Source organism: Lampetra fluviatilis, chromosome 31 (assembly GCF_964198595.1).
Source record: "Lampetra fluviatilis chromosome 31, kcLamFluv1.1, whole genome shotgun sequence".
NCBI classification, from domain to species: domain Eukaryota; kingdom Metazoa; phylum Chordata; class Hyperoartia; order Petromyzontiformes; family Petromyzontidae; genus Lampetra; species Lampetra fluviatilis.
In genome coordinates this window covers 6839255-6859291 of record NC_136305.1, presented here as the reverse complement: position 1 = coordinate 6859291, position 20037 = coordinate 6839255, and the positions used below count along the sequence as shown (strand labels likewise).

Genomic DNA, 20037 nt, shown 5'->3' with positions numbered 1-20037 from the left:
AAGAAGCAGTTTTAATCTGAACCCTCTGCAGGCAGCGAAGCCAAATGTTATCACGTTGTGGAATGACACCAGAGGTTATTGAAACAAAAGCCAGGGGTCCCCCAAAACTTCCTGACATTGCGTGCAACAATAAAAGAATATCCATCGCCACAAAACGCCTAGGGTGGGGTCATGCGGCCGGTTCGCTCGTGCTGGTTGGCTTTGGAATTTTGAATTGAAAAAATCTTATTCTTAGGTTTTTTCGGTAAAGTCACGTAGGTAAAGAATTAAAATTAATAAAAGTAAAATAAAAATGAAATAAAAATCACGACGTTTCGGAGGCAACACAAGCTTCCGTCTTCTACCTGAAGACGTTTCGGAGGCAACACAAGCTTCCGTCTTCTACCTGAAGACGGAAGCTTGTGTTGCCTCCAAAACGTCGTGATTTTTTTTTCATTTTTATTTTACTTCCACCTGAAGACGGAAGCTTGTGTTGCCTCCAAAACGTCGTGATTTTTTTTTCATTTTTATTTTACTTTTATCACGACGTTTCGGAGGCAACACAAGCTTCCGTCTCCCACCTGAAGACGGAAGCTTGTTTTGCCTCCGAAACGTCGTGATTTTTTTTATTTCATTTTTATTTTACTTTTATTAATTTTAATTCTTTACCTACGTGACTTTACCGAAAAAATCTAAGAATATGAATCCTTGCAGTCACGAAAGCTTCAAATCTAGAATTGAAAAAATTTGCGGAAGCCTCCCAGGAGTCCTGTACTCATAGCTGGCTCTGCTGCAAGGGGGCGGGTGTCCTTACGTTATGTTGATAAGTTACAAAGTAGCTGCGTCTCCCATTGACCCGTACTTGACCTGCGATGGAGCAACACGCACCACAGTTGTGCCGCCCCTGTAATCAGCCTATGCCCAACATCCCTCAAGAGTTTGTCTTACACCACCCGCTAAATATCACCACATTCCGCACAATAAGCACCCCATGCTGGGCTGAAATAAAATTATAAAGCAAACATCATGCTGAGGTTGTGTTTTTTTTGTATGCAGTCATTGACCAGGATAAGACCGTCAAAATCACGAGACATGAGAACCCCATTTAGTTTCGGGTGGGTGGGAGCGAGCCAACGGAGGGAATTTGCGTGAGAGGATAACCACCGTGGAAGCAGGAGCCATGTGATCAGCTTGTGCGTCGGAGTTGGACAGACTGTTCAATCGCAGGACCGTAAGAGATGCACGACGAAATTGAGGACTTCATCCAGCAGTGTATTGAGCATGGCTGATGATAATAATGATGAGGGCCAAGCAATTGAAAGCAATATCTCAACAGGGATGAATCATGGCCATTATTAACTCCTTAGTGATACCCAGACCCATGGCTTGAAAACCAGGATGTAAACGGGGCTCACTCATTTTGGTGGCTGTGACATGGCTATTATGAGCCCAACACAGACTCGGGGCTTGAACCCAGGATCCTGGCTGTGCCAACCCAAATCCCATCAATTGTTTAAAAGGTAGGTAGTAGGCCCAGGTATTCAACCCTAGAATGTCAGAGGCACTGGCTGAGCGTCTCTGGCATGGCTATTATGAGCCCCGCTGAGAAGACGCTAGAGAACTCGCGCATTACCATCTCGCTACAATCCACCAAAACCCATCGTCCGCAATGTCACCAAGTGTTCACTTGCATCACACAGCGTATAACAGTGTCACGTGTAACTACCGCTGAGCTTCCAAGAATAGCGCATGTCACAACTGTGTACAACAGCGCCCGTTATGTTCAAGCGTTCTCCGTTATGTTCCTGTGGGTGCACGTACAAGGCGGTGTATCGATCCATCGCCGACTGGACGTCCCTCCGGTAGACGGTGCGCAGGATGACCATCACCGCGTCGAACTCCTTGTCCCAGACCTCGGCTGAGAGACAACGATAGGGGTCAGAAGTAGGTCATACGGATGCACAAGCTGCCCACAATCCCCCCAATCAATTCAGATATTCACCCATCGACATGTATATGCACCAACCTATTAACCACTCTAACACACCTACACATCGTACGAATGTACCTACCGCAATCTACCTATCTACTAATCCACCAACATATCTACTTACTTATTGACCTATCTACATACCCACCTATCTAGTTCCTTACCTATTTACCTACTTAGCCATACACCTGTACACTTAACCGGTTACCTCCCTATCAACCTACCAACACACCTACCTACAAATAGAATTACCAACATACCCACATACTTACCCTCTTTACCTTGCAACCTCGCCTTCCACATATCTACCGACCGACAAATACGTGACATTCACCCATCCAAGCACTCTCCAGGATCAACCCTACTTAGTTTCTGTGATCTGGTGAGACCGGGAGCATTATGGGTGATTTTGTCACCGGTGTGAATATTAATCATAATTATTCAAATTATTTGCCCAAGAAAGCTTCATCCAGTCTTAAGACTCTTCTCAGAAGGGTTCCTGGTTTGGCATGATTGGTCAATACCATTCATAAGTGTTTGTCATGTGCATGAAAACTGGAGAACCCGGAGAAAACCCACGCATAACAGGAGTATGACACCAAAAGGGCCACACAGATGGATTCACAAATACACTGGCTACACTGCCATTATCCTGCCCAACTTGCAGTGCAAATCTTTGCAAGTTTTCTAAGTCTCGAAGAGGCTGAAAGGGGTATTAGACAGAGAAAAAGAAAATGTGCTATGACAGAGACAAAAACGAAAACAATTAGAGACAGACTAAAACAGAGACACAGATACTGTTTGAACGCACGATTACAGAGCAGAAGACAAGCACGGACATACACAGAGACAAATGTGAAATGACACACGCTCCACGCCCGATGGGCTTCTGCTCCTCAATGCCGACATGTTCACATAGCACCTGGCACTCGCTCAATGTCATACCGACCAAGGACAGACGCCCAGGACCGGTTCAGAAAATCGGCATGTTAGCCGTGGGAGATATTGAACTCAGGTCATCGGGCTTATAAATCACCGGGTTCATCGTGGCCAGTCTCACCACTACACTACCGCTCTCTACGATACAATAAAGACAAAAACGTCCTCCCCGATATAGCCTTCAACAGACTCTTGGGGCAAGTGCTATTAGCGAGCACTTATGAAGGCCGGCACAGCACACAAGGTGGTGAGTGGCCAGCACCACATCCAGCAGCCTTTGTCTCTCCAGTGGCTATGTTACCACACCAGATTCTCATTTGAGGCTCAGTCGACCTAGGGCAGGTCCGGGACTGGTTCAGATAATCGTCATTGGTGTTGGTCGTAAGCAGGAATCGAACTCGGGTCACCGGGTTCGTAGCGCAGCGCGCTAACCACTACACTACTGCTACCCACATCCACTATACACACACGCTCACGCACGCACACACACACACAGTGCACCTCAATTATAGCGAAAATTGCATGCAATTTGAGGTCTGGCGTCAGTGCCAATGCATTCGTGGATGATTACGGCCATCACGTGTGGGGGGGTTCGTCGGAGCACATTAAGCTTGCCAACTCGACCACCAACCCGCAACCACCCCTTAAGAACCGTGCATGCCCGCTCGCTGTCTTGCTCACACAATGCCCCCTTAATGTGCAGCAATCAGCGGTGCCGGTGTGCAAAAAAAATAATTTTGAGTGCGCATTTCGTAAACCAATTTTCACAAACAGACTCGGGCTCCCAATTGCAAAGTCCATTCACGAGCAACGTAAAGTGCCTTAGTAATCATCGCCCTTTCAGCCCCGTAATTTGCAGAGATGGTCGTGATGTGACGTCATTTAAAGACAATTAATAGCCCAAGTGTCTCCCCGCTCAAATGAGAAGTGGCACGACGAGCATTTGTATTGGTGGCCCCTAGTCGGCGGTGGGAATTCCACGTTCTTATGGCGGGTAGGGTCAGCCTCTCCAAAAGGTGGTTATTGTTGGCTTCCTACAATAATATATGCTTCTTCTTGGTTCTTTCGGTACAGTCACGTAGAATGGAAATAATAAAATAATAAAACATAATAAAATAATGCTCCTGACGTTTCGGCCACAACGCCACCTGAGGACGGCTACTTGTTGTGGCCGAAACGTCGTGAGCATTATTTTATTATGTTTTATTTTTATTATTTTATTATTTCCATTCTACGTGACTTTACCGAAAGAACCAAGAAGATGAATCCCTGCAGTCACGAAAGCTTTAAATCGAAATTTAATAGTATGCTTCTTGCGCAGCACATTGACACCATCAGGCCGAATGTGCTGCATACACATATCTATACAAAGATTCACAGCGTAACCTACATAGAATATTTAGTGAACAACTCGCAATGCCAGCATGGGCACACAGGTAGGTCGTTTTGACCAGCACCATGCCTGGATGCCTTTGTCTCCCCAGGGCTGAGTCAACCAGAGAGGGCGTGGCAAAGATGGTAAGTTTACTGCGCTACGAACCAAATGCGTGACCTGAGTTCGATTGCCTGATACGGCTATCTACAGTGGCAAGTGAAATCTGAACTGGATCTGCCCCCCTCACCTCCACCTCCCCTGGCATTTTATAATCCCATACAAATCAGCATGGTAAAGTATGGCCAAACATAGTGCCATTAGTGACACAGCACCCTGATCCAGTGGTAGATTGACAAAGATCTGTACATTACGATGTATTTTTACAAACGGGAGAAAGTACAGCGTCATTTCCAAGACCACTTGCTGCCTGTGTTGTACACCATGGTTAGGTATTGAACTCAGGTGAACTTGGATTTTATCAGTGTGTGCCACACTACATCACCTATTCTTCACCCAATACGCCCACCCCAAACACTCGCATCGGCAACACAATTAAAAACAACAAAATTACATGCTCTGGCTGCAGAAAGCAATCAACATATATTTCCAAGTTGTCTCGACATTGCAATTTCAATCACAAAAAATTACTCAGACCTGCGACACAAATGATAAATACAGACTGTGGGTGCGAGCGGCTCGGTCACTTCTCATTGTGAAGGAACTGGCGTGTTGTCTTTTTGGTCTAATCGCTACACGTTATTATAATTATTATCATTGGGGGGGGGGGTCGTTGCTACGAGGGTGACCTGCTCCAGGGCTCGATCGTTCCAGCGTCGGTGCACTCACGAGAGTAATGGCTATTGGCGTTCACAGTGAGTCACGGAATTTCTTATGACGGCTGTTCCGTATTTTACAGCCCCCCCTCCACTCCACTCCCCCAAGCACGCAACTTTCACTTTATTATTGTGTCACCAATTTATCTGACAAATGCATTCGGTGATGACAATGCTGCTGCTGTTTGCCAGTGGCACACAAGCAACAATTAACCAAAAAATGCAACACATTAATCAAACAACACCGTAGCCTTCAAAAGGAAATGTTTGCAATGGGATATGTTTCGGGCAGTGGTGCTTTCTGCAGGCCACAAACTCTTCTATGAATTAGAGCCATTGCCCAAAATGTGTCAAGGTTCTTGGTTTATTTGACGTGGCTCAAATATTGAGATGGCTTGGTGGTACGGAGGGCTCGAAATGATTGCATCGATGCACTTGGGCATCAACGTTGTCATCCTGCGTTTCAATCCTAAACCTGCGAGCATCATCATGGCCCTCTCAATAACTGTGAAGTATTATTGGAAATTCATTTATTACAAACTGTTTAGTAAGCCCGCACCAATGAACTCTGGGGTTTGAGTATCGGGAATTTGCCTCTCATGGTTTCTAAATAGTAGTAGAGGCGTAATGATTCCATCTTTGCTGCCATGAAGGAGTTCACTAAGAAACTACCGCCATGTCTATATGGTATGGTGCATTTTCAACTGCATTCTAGTAACTCATTGCTACACATTAAAGATCCAACAAAATAACCACCTGGCTTCTCCTTATTTCAAAGACAATGGGGACCCAGCGGTGCCCAATACATGGATCGCGATCCATGGGTGGATTGCAAAAAAAAAAAGAGTTGTGCATCTCAGGACAAATACTAACATAAGCACACAACAATTTAGATTACGGCTGATGGGAAATAAAAATCCTGCCCTGACAATTCATACATACAAAATAATAACTTCGACCAATATATGGCGAGAGCATTGGGTCTGCCGTATATAACAGGATTAAATCCAGGTAATTGTTGGTCGTAGTTTTCCGGTGGAATCGCGGGGCCCGTTGAGATCCACCAAGATGAATCACGGTGCTTGGTGTATTGACCACCACTGGCTATGTGTTAGATCAACACATGGGCAGTGGGGCTTCCTCCTCTGTGATTGGGGAACAAAGGAATCACTCAATTATGAGTGCAGGTGAAGTGCAATCCATTGCTCACGTCACATCATATTGCACAGCATGAGTCTATGCGTGAGTCTGCGAGTCAATGGGTCCTGTGTTAATCTGTAGGGTCTCTATGCGAGTCTATGAGAGTCTAATCGCGACTGGTTGATAATAAATCCTTCACTCACATCACCCAATCATTGCCCAACACACGCTTGTGCACGGGGTACAAATGGAATCCATCTGGTGACCCCAGATGCCATGGAATGGCTTCTCCAAACTCAACACGGTTATAAATTCAGGCCATTGCTTTTCAAATGCAACACGAATGAGGGCAATTACTACATAGCGTCTGAGTCCCATCTGCCCTTACCCATGCCCACCTCACCATGCGTGTACATCCCTTATTACATCTCGTCTAAGCGGTCTTCTGCTGGTTTCATTTAGTCTTCAAGGATTTTACTCACAAATCACCACCAAGTAATGTATTACTAGATTTGAAGTTTTCGTGACTGCAAGGATCCACACTCTTGGTTCTTTCGGTAAAGTCACGTAGGTAAATAAAATAATAAATACAAATAAAAGATTAAAAAGAAATAAAATTAAATCACGACGTTTCGATTGCAACACAAGCAATCATCATCAGGTGTGAACACCCAAGCAAAGAAAATGTATTAAACGTTGTGATTTAATTTTATTTTTTATCATTTATTTTATTTTTATTTATTATTTTCTTTACCTACGTGACTTTACCGAAAGAACCAAGAGTATGAATGTATTACTACTCTGTGCCCAACCGAGTCCCGTCTTCCCCTATTCATGCTGATGTTCAGTCTCTTCCTAATGGAAAGTCACTCATCTGTGTGTGTGTGTACATCTCATAAGAATACGACTGCGTAGGTTGTCACGCTTGCACTGTGTAGCTCCCCGGTGCACTTTCAGGTTGCACCGCGTGTTGTTCGGAACGATGTCCGACATTTCCCTGCACATGCTGGGAGCTTTCTGCAGTTCTCAGCATGTTGAGGAACTGAGGTTCAAATCATGATCCCAAGAAGGTCCCGGCATGTGCAGCAAAACCGTGCCAAATAGCACACGGCACGACCCAAAATCACATCGGAGAGCTATCACTTTCGATATTACATCTCACACACACGCACTTATCTTCTTATATCCATCCCATGTACGCTTTGCTCCCCAAAGAGCGCAGTTACTCACATCTGTGTGTGCATCTCTTACTTATTTTACAGGTAACCTGCACCTTTCTTCTGATATCTATCCCCATACATTAACTCTCCGCACACAGTGGACAGTCGCTCACACGTATGTTGAACTTCTTTCAGACCGTACATAACCAACAGTGCTCATCTGTGCACGCGTGTATACATCTTATTATTTCCCTTATCCACATATCTCCCCGTGGAAATTCACGCGCAGCCATTCTCCTCCGCACACACCGCACAGGCACTCACGTGTGGGCGTGTACATCCCCTGCTGCATGGTGCCACCCGGCTCGAGCACGGGAGCCTTGAAGGTGGCCACGGATGCCAGCATCGACTCAAAGTAGATGCTGCCAAGCGAGAGGCCACTCTTGGGGTTGGGGTTTTCTGGGATGTGCCACGACGGTCAAGGAAACTCCAACCAACTATTAACTAACTCAGTTTAACACGCAGTAGTAGGCTTTAGCGACCAATATTATCCATAATAAAGGTTTTTTTGGGGTTAGATCATGTAAATATACAAGCGTCATTTAACCCCACCCACCACCCAATACACTGGCAATTAGTAAGATTTGTCACGTAAACAAAACATGCCAATTAGTAATTACTACAACATACCGGTGTGTTGGGAGAGTAAATCCACAACAGCTATTTTTTGTTATTTTACCAGGTTAAGGTCCCATTGAGCTATGTAGCTCTTTTTTCAAAAGCGACCTGGCTATCACAGATGAAAGCGCAAAGAAGTGGCTCATCATGTGGATATTTATAGCAGCCAAATACTGCACTCGAAACTAATGTTGATTTTAAACTCGACGGTGATGCCACCTGGACTCGTAGCGTCGTGCGCTAACTGTACTGTACTGCCATTACCTTGGACTGTAAGCAATTGATTCCAACATGCAGAATTGGAAGCAGGTATCGTGCGCGCAAAAAATCTACTTTAATCGACGAGTCAAATCAGTCACATGCCGAACAATTTTACACACACACACGCGCAGTACAAGGCAGCAGAAAGGCATGACAACACAAGTTTAGTAGAGCCTCCTGCCCGTTTACTCAGAGCCTTAGTGCAGCACTGACGCGGCCGTTCCACACCTCTCGTCTCCCCGCAGCGGCTGAAAGGATATGAGGTCGAGCAGGTTGCTGTGGGTCTTGTCACTCATGCAAAGTTGTGCCACCATCTCAGCCCGCAGAGCTTCCTCGTCAGACATCCCTGCCGAACACACTGCACGCCATCAACCACAAAAGTAACAATGCTCACTCAGGAAGTAACGTCGTCCAAGTGCGTCTTCGCTCATACTCAATACTGTGCTCATCTTCTAACTTAAATGTGTAGCCCTTTGTCAATACACGAATAGATCAAGGGCTTACGTCACGCCGTGTCAGTCATTTGGGCTTGGATGATCATACTTCACCACGCTGGCCAGTGCAGTTTGGTCAAGGTAGGGCCCAGGATGGGTTCAGACGTCACTCGCCACTGATGAGAGCCGTGGCCATTAATTGAACTCAGGTCGCCAGGTTCAGGGCACTGCTCAGCTTCAGTGGTGGCTCTTAATACGGGGGACCAGGCAATGAAAGAAATCACCCAGAATGCACCTGATCTAATCAGATCTAGGAAGCTAAGCAGTGTAGTGCCTGGTTGGCGCTTGGGTATGCAACCATCATAAAGTATACACTCGAACAACAAGCCTCGAAAATTAAGTATATCATACTTATGCGGAAATTTCCCAGCCAAAAAAATAAATTGACTCAAGAGTAAAAATTGTATAAATTGACCAGAATTTGACATAACGACCTTCTCACTGTGAAACGAGCACTCCAACTACTGCAGTGCAAGCTACCACTATAGTACAGGCCTCAGCAAGGGAAGGAGGAATTTTGATTTGTGAACCAGAGCTGTCACTGAAGATGAGCACTGCTCATTGCTCGTTTGAATAGAGACGCTTGAAATGTTTGGAGCTATTTGAATTTTTTAAGAAATCAATAAAAATCACAAATGACCAATTTATTAGACAAATGAATTGCTGTGTTAGATAGAGAAAACTCCCTGCAGGGGAAACTGACAAAAAAAAACCTAAAAATTATGACATGGATAAGTTGAACAAAACCCAAATCACGCGCACAATTAATTCATTAAAATTTATGACAAAAGCGCTCCGCGCACAGGGTGTGTGAAATGCAGAAAATTTGAAATAAAAAAATTCTGCTGGATGACATACGAGCCCGTCAGAGCACGTACGTGCGACGTTTTTATTCGTTTGGTTAAGTTATGAGCTGACAGCCGGCAGCAGACGGGAATTTTATTTTTATTATTCAAATTTTCGAGCAATTCCATTTTTCACCGGCGCGAAAAAATAAAAGAATTTTGCTTGTATCGAAATCGATCTTGAAATTGACAGCTCTGAGCGTTCGGGGACAGATTGACGTACGTTTGGAAATAAATCACATTCCAACATCCCGGCAATTTTTTTTATAAACATCCTTCCGTTGCAAAGACAAAAAAAGACTAAAAGTAAATTGAGACCCTACCCCATAAGAAGGAGCACTCATTCTTTTCATCGACCAACACCCCCACCTCACGCTGACGCTATTAACTTTACAAAGTAATTAATAAAAATGACGGAAAATTACAGCTGCAACCAAAATGGGAGCGTAATGGGCCAATTTATTGGGGAGATAATGAATGATACTCAAAGCTAATAAATCACCATAACGACCGGCTTCAGATGTTCTCACACACTGTCCCCTGCCTGCAAGACACTTTCCAATGCCCTTTTTAGTGTCTCTCAACGGGATATACGACTACCATCAGCGCTGTTTTCAGACGCGACTATATCTATACTTCTGAGCCCCTTAACTATAAGCCCTGCCAATATTAATGTGAAACCGAACGACAGCTAATGGCTAGTTAGTTGCGCCTCCCAGAAAATAAAATCGTTAGCAGTGATGGATTTTTCGGGGGAAAAAATCCTTTTAAAAACTCTCTCTGCACAAAAGTGAGACAGAAGCTGGTGGTTAAGAAGCACATGATTGCACACTGTGGCTGTAATCATTGAAGACAAACATCTATAGTCACTACAATAGGCCTCCTCTCGCCTCCAATAGTCATTGCTCCTTCCTATTCTCGAGAGTACGGTTCACCGCATGGTCAGTCATCCGATATGTTTGTAAATGTCAACCCTTTGAGCTGGGTTAAGCCTAATTAAGTGAGAAAACAAGTACAGTAAAACCTTGGATTGCGAGTAACTTGGTCTGCGAGTGTTTTGCAAGACGAGCAAAATTTTTAAATAAATATTAATTTTATAAACGAGCGAGGTCTTGCAATACGAGTAGTACGTATACGCTTTGTCTGCCGAGCGTCACGTGATCACAACTGATATCCGAGTGCTTTGATATACGAGTGCTTTGGATTACAAACATGTTTCCGGAACGAATTATGCTCGCAATCCAAGGTTTTACTGTATATTAAAAAATGTTTGTTTTGTGTGCCTCGTTTCATCAAGAGTACGGTGCTGCCCAGACTCAAACCCAGGAAGCCTGGTGGTGTTAACGAGACATGAGTATGATCTCAATGAGCCACCAAGGCAGGTCAATACTTGTTTCATGTTTGTCATCATTATCGACTTTAAAAATAGAACGTAAATACATGCAGAAGTAACATACATCTAGGAGGTCAACGGAGTTCTTCATCCTTCTGGGGTCAACACAATTATTACGACTGTGAGATCAGTAAATGGTGGTCTTCTGAAGAATAGACTGGCCTTGGCTATAAGATGGTGGATTTCCCCTCAAATCCTGTCTTAGGAGCAACGTTGTAAATGAGCACCTTTCAAAACTTGTTTGAACTTTGAATGATGAATGGTCTAGGACAGGGTTTCTCAACACCAATCCCCGTGACGCACCACAGTATTTGTTTTTATCTCCGTAAAAATACAAATTCAGTGGTTACAGGCTACACATGCCTGATCATTCTAAAATGCCATTTTACATGACAAACTGATCTGGTGGCGGAGTTGTTAGCATACTGTGCAACGAGCCCTGCAGCCCGAGTTCGATTCCCGCTCACGGCCAACACTCATGATGACTATCTGAACTGGTTCTGGGCTTTTCCAAAGTCGACAAGTATCACTAGGGAGACAAAAGCAGCCGGCGTGGTGCTGACCACCCAACTCCTCGTGTGCCGCGCCGGCCTTCATCGGTGCTCACTAACAGCACTTTCCCCAACAGTCCGTTAAGGCCATACGGGGGGATCTTTGTCTTTGTTTGTCATACCAAACATACAGAGAGCTCATGAAAATTAACACCGACATCTCGTGTGAGTACGTGAGCCTCGAGTGATGGGAGAGATTGCCGATTCAAATTAAGATCGATATCACACGTGTGAGAATGGGCGTGAGCATCCCCCCAGTTGACGTAGAGCGTGCTGATAAGAAGCACTTTCTACATCACGTGAGGCTAGCGTTTAGCAGCAGTGCGGCACATGCAGCGAGTCATGACGTCATTCGTATCTGAATGCAGACTGGTAAAACATGGGAAGGTGGACCGTGCTGGGTACTGCGAGGACTGGAGTTTGAGAAACCCTGACCTACAGCCATTTGGCGCGACACCACCAAATACGCATGCGTGCAGACTGACCATTACTGATACCTAGATGCGTCCGTACGCCCAAGAGCAGCACCAGGAAGGTGAGGGCACCCTCCAGCATGGAGCGCTCATGCTCAGGCTCCAGAGCCATGTTCTGGTGCTTCGAAGCAATCGTCAGCATGTCCACCACCTTGAACCTGCAGGGTACAAGGAAGAGATAAACATGAAAAGGAGTGGCATGATGGTTTGTGTAGCCTAATCGATTTGGCCAGATCATTACTTGACTCAAAAACCTGCACAGGTCCATGACCGACACTGAGTAGACCATCGATGAGAAAGTCCACCACCATGAATCTACCTTTGACTAGAGAGGACACGGAGTACACCAACCATTAGCAAGTCCACTATCTTGGAGATAGAGGAGATAATGACTTGCTATGTACTTAAGAAAAACCGTGAATATTTTGCTATTCAGCGTAGGCAGCAAGACACGTTAATAATAGGATTCAACCGAGTGAGGAGACCATGTTCCAGAAATGAAAGGCAGAATGAAGACACGCAACTCCTGAGAACAACGAACGTTGTCGCAGCGGTAAGCAGAAAAAACAAGATATGGGAGTGACGATGAGAAATAATGTGTGCTAATAACCATGACAGCAGCTGTAGCAGAGACACAAGGAGAAGACAGATCAACCACAAGAGTGGCTATACTTACGACTGTCACAGAGGTAGTCAGAGTTGCTGAGGTAAGGAGATTAATCATATAGAAACGGGAAGTTAGAAAGAGACTGATCAACTACCAGAGTGGCTGTACTAAGCAGCAGTAGCAGAGATGCCAAGAAGACATATCAATGACGAAAGAGTGGCTGTGGTAATGATGATGAGAATACCAGTAGCAGAGCAACAAGGAGGCAACTGAAGACTGGTCAAAGTGAGCATCAATCAAAAGGCCATCCTTACAATGAATTCTATAATTAAAATCCTTTGCTGGATGAAAGCCTCCACACACCATGTCAGTCATTTGGGTTGCATAACTATATATTCTTAGGTTTTTTCGGTAAAGTCACGTAGGTAAAAACATAAAAAAGTAAAATAAAATAAAAATAAATATTGATGAAAGGTGTGCGGCCCTTGCCCCACCACCTTCTCCAACCATTATATAAACGGAGTGGTGGCTCCTGCGGTCTCTCATTTACTTGACACAGCTGTCGTGGCTGTGACGGTACCACCTGAAGACGGAAGCTTGTGTTGCCCACGAAACGTCGTGATTTTTATTTTATTTTACTTTTTTATGTTTTTACCTACGTGACTTTACCGAAAAAACCTAAGAATATGAATCATTGCAGTCACGAAAGCTTCAAATCTAGAATTGCATAACTATACTTTACCACACTGGTGAGTACCGGTTGACAAAGGAGCTAGGCCCAGGCGCGGTTCAGAGTTCACTCTCCATTGATTTTAGCCATTACCCATGAATCAAACTCAAGTTGACGGGTTCACAGCGCAATGCGCTAACCACTGTACCACCACTCCCCCCCTCCCCATTGAATAAAGGAGAGTGGTCTGCTAATTGAATCAAATAATTCACTGTGGTTCTTGTACCCACCTCTCAAAGAGCGAGGATATGAAGAAGTCAGGGTCAAGCTTGCAGGCGCACACCTACAGGCGGCAGGAGACACACGGAGCCGACATTAACCCTCTCCACTGAACGCATTCTCATCCAACTAATAATGCAGTGAATGAGGTTTAAGCTGAGATAAGCTACACATGACCGATTCCATACAATCAGTTACAATCAGGATGCTACCGTAAAAAAACAAGGCATTTAATCGCAACACACAAATGCAGCAGTGTAATGTACAGCTTGTGTCAATCTGACGCTGAATGCAGGCCTCCTGACGCCCCAGTCGATCATGGCAGTTATTTGACCATACTTCACCATTTCTTGATTTAAAGCTTTCTTGACTGCAGGGATTCATATTATTGGTTTTCGGTAAAGTCACGTAGAAGGGAAACAACAAAACAATATAAACATAAAAAAAAAAATTAATTTTTTTTAGAAACAAAACAATAGAAACATAAAAAAATTGTAAATTTTTTAGAAACAAAACAATAGAAACATAAAAAAATGTATAAAACAATTTTATTGTTTTATGTTTATATTGTTCTGTTGTTTCCCTTCTACGTGACTTTACCGAAAGAACCAATAATATACTTCACCATGTTGATCAATGAAGGTTGGCAAAGGCGGAGAAGCGGAGTACACTTCATTAGAGAGATGACCGGTTGGTTTGACAAAGGTCAACGTTTCTCCCTTGCTGAGAGCAAGCAAAAGGGGTTATGCTTATTGTTGATCGTGGTCCTGACCCAGTGGTAGATATTCTGCATTACCATGGCAGGAGTCAGTCACTCCATAGAGCTTTGAAATTAAGCAAATTATTTATTTGGAGATGTTGCATCAAGCTACATGCCATGAAGAAGGGCAAATGCCTGGAAGGTCACCTCTTTTATATTTTCCTTTAAAGGGGACATTGTCATTTGACGAGTGTGTTGAGTGTTGTTGTTTTGTAGGAGCTTTGAGCCAACATGGCTGAGAATATGTATTTGCATGCAGGCTTTAGTTATATGCGATTAACCTATGTCATAATGTGTCGTGAGATTGATTGTCTCGGCGTGGTTACCAATGAGTGCACGCACACAAAAAACACCCTGAATAACAATAAACTTTCTTTTAACTTAATCGGACTCATGCAAAAGCTGATGGTTAAGATGTATAATTATATCAGATGATTGACATGTGACGGACCACCCTTTACACAGCGTAAATGAGCAACATCTGGTGAATGGAAGACATGGGCTATTGAAGAAGTCACTGAGAAAGTTTGTATTTGTAGCAGGTGCCATGTGTGTCATGGGCAATTTACCTGCATCTGGTGATTATGCGTGTGTTATCAGCAATTACCCGCAGCAGGTAAAACATGGATATAATTAGAAATTACTTTGCAGCTGGTAAGATGTTTTCTACTGTCAGAAATTACTTGCAGCAGGATAGATGTATGTTGTAGCAATCGCCAGCAGCAGGTTAATTGCGTGGTATTATCCATCACCTGAAGCAGGTGAGAAGTGTAAATATCGGATGAACAATGCTCACAACAATGAGCAGGGCGCTGGGTGACTAAAACGCAGCAAGTTGGCACAGTGGGAAGCAAAGGTGGTGCATCCGCGGGTCATCGCAGTCAGTCAACCCACTGCACCCGAGTCTGTCCCGTCATCTCCTGCCAGCGAGCCTTTGTGATGCTTCATGGCCTCAAGTCGCACCTGGTCTGCCACAACCGCCACGGTGACGTCACAGCCACTTTGTGGCGAATGGCGGTGATTGTTGTTCTGTGAGCAATTAACCTGCAATGTTCTTTGAGTCTTTGGGTAAAGTCACGCAGATAAAAAAAAAAGACCGAAAGACCCAAAGAATATGAATTCCTGCAGTCACGGAAGCTTTAAGTCAAGATTTAACCTGCAATGGGCAAGATGTGTGTCATTAGCAATTACCTGCAGCAGGTAGATGTCAGGGTCAATCATGGAGTTGCAGAAGTGGGATTGCACATAGGTCATAGCCTGCCCTTTGATCTGCAGGCCGTTCCGCACCCACATGTTGCTGTGCACCTCCGACAGACAAGCCTAGGTAGGGCACACAAAAGACAAAGATCACCCGTGTAGCCTTTAACAAACTGTTGGGGTAAGTGCATTTAGACAGCACATATATAGAACTGATATAGTGCACGAGGGGGTGGTATAGGAAGCATTACGCTCAGCAACCGTTGTCTTAGCAGTGCTGATGTTTACATAAGGCTCCATGTAATCATTTAAGGTTGAGGTTACTTACAGGAGGCATCAGGAATAGATTCGTATCACTTGCCAGTGAATTTAGCCATGGATGTGAATCGAAATGAGGTCACCAGATTCGTAGCGCAGTGTGCTTACCACTATGCCACTGCTCCCCCATAACGTGCGATCATGCACATGTGCACATAGATGCCTCAACAAATCCACGTTATTGCATTAACACACGCAAAATAATACACGCAGACTCGTGCACTCGCTCTCTGTCTCATAGAAATGCACAACCCAAACTCTATAAACATCCATTAATTGAAAGAGCTCATAGCTCAGTGGGCTGTACCTGGTAAAGCAAAAAATAGCTTAGTTTGACTGTATTTGTATATTTTCAGTGATTTGTTTACCTTTGTTATATTTTGCACGGGTATTGTGTTTTTTGTATTGTTTGTTGTTATAATGGTCTCACCCACCCCCTACCGGACATCTGTGAAAAAGAGCTTTACAGCTCATCTGATTCCTCCAGTAGAAATACATATTTTGATGATTAGGAAAAAATATTCCGAATTGGCTGAACACATCGTGATATATAGAGGGCCACCGAGCTTGGGCAAACTGTTGCTCGTGGCTCTCCGCCTGGCTGCCCTTCCCTCGTCTGTGGTTTTTATCCTCGTGCCTGAATCATTCTCTCTCGGCGGGCGCGAGCGGATACTATGCGGCACGTTACAAACTAACATTGCCCTCGTCAAAATGCGTAAGCACATGCGGTGTCCGTACCCACGTGTATGTGTGTGTGTGTATGCATGCGTGTGTGCAATGGGCAATAGAGATAGGACAACAGCGGCTTATTAATTACAATAAAAATTAAAATAGTGAATGCGCAAGTCGGCACATTATAAATGCAACGAATAATGTGAGTCAGGTCAGCACACAGCTAACAGTGGGAAATATCAGTAGGTCAGCACATTGTAATTATGAACACACAAAGCGAGCAAGACAACATCGGTGCTGCTTTGATAAGTTCAACTGTAAAATGTATCCTTTCATAGGGCAATGAGAACATTGGGAGTGGAAGGTTTGTGATAACTGTGCCAGTTTTGACATTGAATAAAAAATAAATTGTACAAGTACTTTTTTGTATGAATACAAAAGTGAATATAAAATAAATTATGCATGGCCTTTAAATTCAGGACTTAAAGAGGACCTGGTGAAGGTGTCTGCCCCTATGACAGCCAACATGAGGAATTCCACTTCGGATAATTATCAAATCTGCGGACTCAACCTTACACCAATTGCATCAACATTGAGAGGTATTTATGGGACCTTTTTGCCAGCATTCCAAATGATGAATAAAAATGGTGTTAACCTTTCTTGGAATAAAACAGGCGTTAAGATGTTCAAACGCCAAATAGATACCTTTTGAAAGGCATCAAGTTCCCATTAACCACACATACTTGGGGCTAAACATGCGAACCAACATGCTTTGATAATACACCCACCTCTACAACTCAGGGTTCCAATCCTAACACCGTCAAATAATAAATATATTTTATATATATCATTGTTGGCAAGCACAGGCCCAAAGTCCCAAAATGCCAAGTGGCCAGGAACAAAACGCACGAAAAAGGTTGTACTTGATAAGAGTTAACACGTTTCTTGTTACTTTTGAGCTTGGGTGATAAGAAGTTGGAAAAAGAGACAATGGGGGGTGGAATTCCCAAGTCAAGACGCGGGAAGGAAGAAGCAGAAGGGGAAGTGTAGTGACCCGCAGTGTGGTGGCTGAATACCGTGCGGATGAGATGAAATGGTTAGTCTGGTTGGTAATTATATAATTACAGATTGCATTTCAACGTAAGGTGTAATTCATATTTTTGTATACTCGTAAAAAGGCCCAGTTCAAAGCTTGTGTATCTATTGGAGCAGTGCTCCAATAGATACACAAAACCCATCAGACACACTCCCCGCCCAAGGCTAAAACTCAGAGCCCATCATTGCTGGGCGCGATGTTCCAATACAAATCATAATTGACAACTATCCAGATCTCTGTAATTCTGGCTCAATGCTGCAATATTGACATCGGTATGTTGAGGAAGCATCCCACCTTGGAGCTCAAACCCCGAGCATTAGTAGAGCTAGCTCGATGTTCCGATAGTAACACCGATTTGTGAGAGACACCCAGATCCAGTCCAGGGCTCCAACTCATGGTTTCAGCAGTGCAGGCTAAATGTTTCAAAATAAATACCAATTCGTGACAAATCCCCAGCATCAGGGATCAAACTCGGGACTCAGTAGCGCTGGCCGAGTGCTGCATCATACGCATAATCACTCAGAGCTATCCAGTCACATCAGTTATAGAAATATAAAAGGGAAATTTGTGATTATGTGTGTCTGTTCAAAATGTTTAGCGTACTTCCCGACATGCAACAAACTTGAAATTTGCCATGTGGGTACTTTCCAGACTGTACACAATGCAGAAATTATAAAAATACACTTCTGTATTTTTGGGGGGGGTGCAATAATGCATATATTTTTCATGGCAAGTGAGCTGTGACGTCACATCTGTCATGTGAGCCGTGTGCGGAAGCGTAACGGAGTGTGCCTGCTGATCGCGGGTAAAGTAGAATACAAATGTGTTGCAGGTCTAAGGCGTTCTTCGCGCAGCATTGGTTTATTATTTGAGTCGTTCACTGCCGTACGCACCCTGAAAGTTGTGTGTGTCTGCAGCAAGCGCGTGTATGTGTACCTATGGACGCGCGCGCGTTTGTGTGTGGGGGGAGCGGTAGTGTAGTGGTTAGCGCGCTGCGCTACGAACCCGGCGACCCGAGTTCGATTCCCGCTCACGGCCAACACCGGTGACGATTATTTGAACCGGTCCTGGGCCTCCCCTAGGTCGACTCAGCCTCAAACGAGTAACTGGTGTGGTGTGTGAACATTACCACTGGGGAGACAAAAGCGGTCGGGAGTGGTGCTGGCCACCCACCCCCTCGTGTACCGTTCCGGCCTTCATAGGTGCTCGCTAACAGCACTTGCCCCTCTATAGTCTTTTAAGGCTATATGGGAGATCTTTGTCTTTGAAGCGGTAGTGCAGTGGTTAGCGCGCCGCGCTACGAGCCCGGCGACCCGAGTTCGATTCCCGCTCACGGCCACCACCAATGACGATTATTTGAACCGGTCCTGGACCTCCCCTAGGTCGACTCAGCCTCAAACGAGTAACTGGTGTGTGAACATCGCCACTGGGGAGACAAAGGCGGCCGGGCATGGTGAATCCAAGTCCCGGGCGAAGCCGGGTAGGAAAGCTAGTACATTTATAAATGTAAAACATTGCAGTGATTCAAATCACGATGTGGCTGCAATTTTGATTTAATAAGTTCAGATGTGTCAGCGTATATAGGACTGTATGTCATACGAAATGCTTCCAACAACTTCCATGCCAGTGGCTGTAATAGCTAAATACATCAACTTAACACTTGGACTTAATATGATAAATTACCCAAGCACCAAATGCACTTTGTCAAGTTCAACTTTATAAAACTTTCAAAAGAGCACACTGCAAATGTTAGCCTCTCCTTGCATTCTCTGTAACATTTTGCGTTAATAAATTTGCACGGAGGTGGCCAGGTGGTTCAGGAAGCTCATAATGGCAAAAAAAAACTTTAGAGCCATTTGTCAATCGGCTACTGGATGAATACCGCCTCCACGCACCGTGTCGGTCACAGGGGTTGTTTGACTATACTTTATGACAGTGGTCACTGCGGGTTGATGGACGGTGGGGAGCACAGATGTGGGACCATAGAAGTACAGCACAACCACGAGATTGCTGCACTACCTTTAGGTGCCCACAGCGTAGCCACAATCATGATGGCAACCCGCTTCTGTGCAGACCCAACCCTACATAGCCTCTGAGATCTAACAAGATCAGGAGATCCCAAGTGATTTGGCCAAAGGTCTCCGTCGCTTGACTGTGGTTGCTCGCACCTCCGAGTCGTTTCTCTATAGTTGAGTGAGAAAATATTGTGCCGTGTGATATAAGTTGAATTGTTTAATATTAATAATGATTATATTTACTAAAAAAAAATATTGATGACAACGTTCATTATGTTTTCACAATTAGTTACGTAATTTTTTTCAATGTCC

The 20037-nt window shown here is 44.4% G+C and overlaps 1 protein-coding gene across 7 annotated transcripts in view; it reads right to left on the bottom strand.

The window, feature by feature from the left end:
* The window catches only part of UBR3 (ubiquitin protein ligase E3 component n-recognin 3), a 150294-nt gene that overhangs the window by 104618 nt on the left and 25639 nt on the right, over window positions 1-20037 (bottom strand). For 5 of the 7 annotated variants that reach the window (XM_078870990.1, XM_078870987.1, XM_078870993.1 and 2 more), the window contains exons 15-20: window positions 15619-15747; window positions 13679-13731; window positions 12124-12269; window positions 8617-8713; window positions 7741-7883; window positions 1801-1897 (exon numbers count right to left, since the gene is read on the bottom strand). In XM_078870990.1, coding sequence (XP_078727116.1) covers window positions 1801-1897; window positions 7741-7883; window positions 8617-8713; window positions 12124-12269; window positions 13679-13731; window positions 15619-15747 — 665 coding nt within the window. The remainder of the gene's footprint in view (window positions 1-1800; window positions 1898-7740; window positions 7884-8616; window positions 8714-12123; window positions 12270-13678; window positions 13732-15618; window positions 15748-20037) is intronic. The other 2 variants (XM_078870991.1, XM_078870992.1) reach the window with 2 other exon arrangements.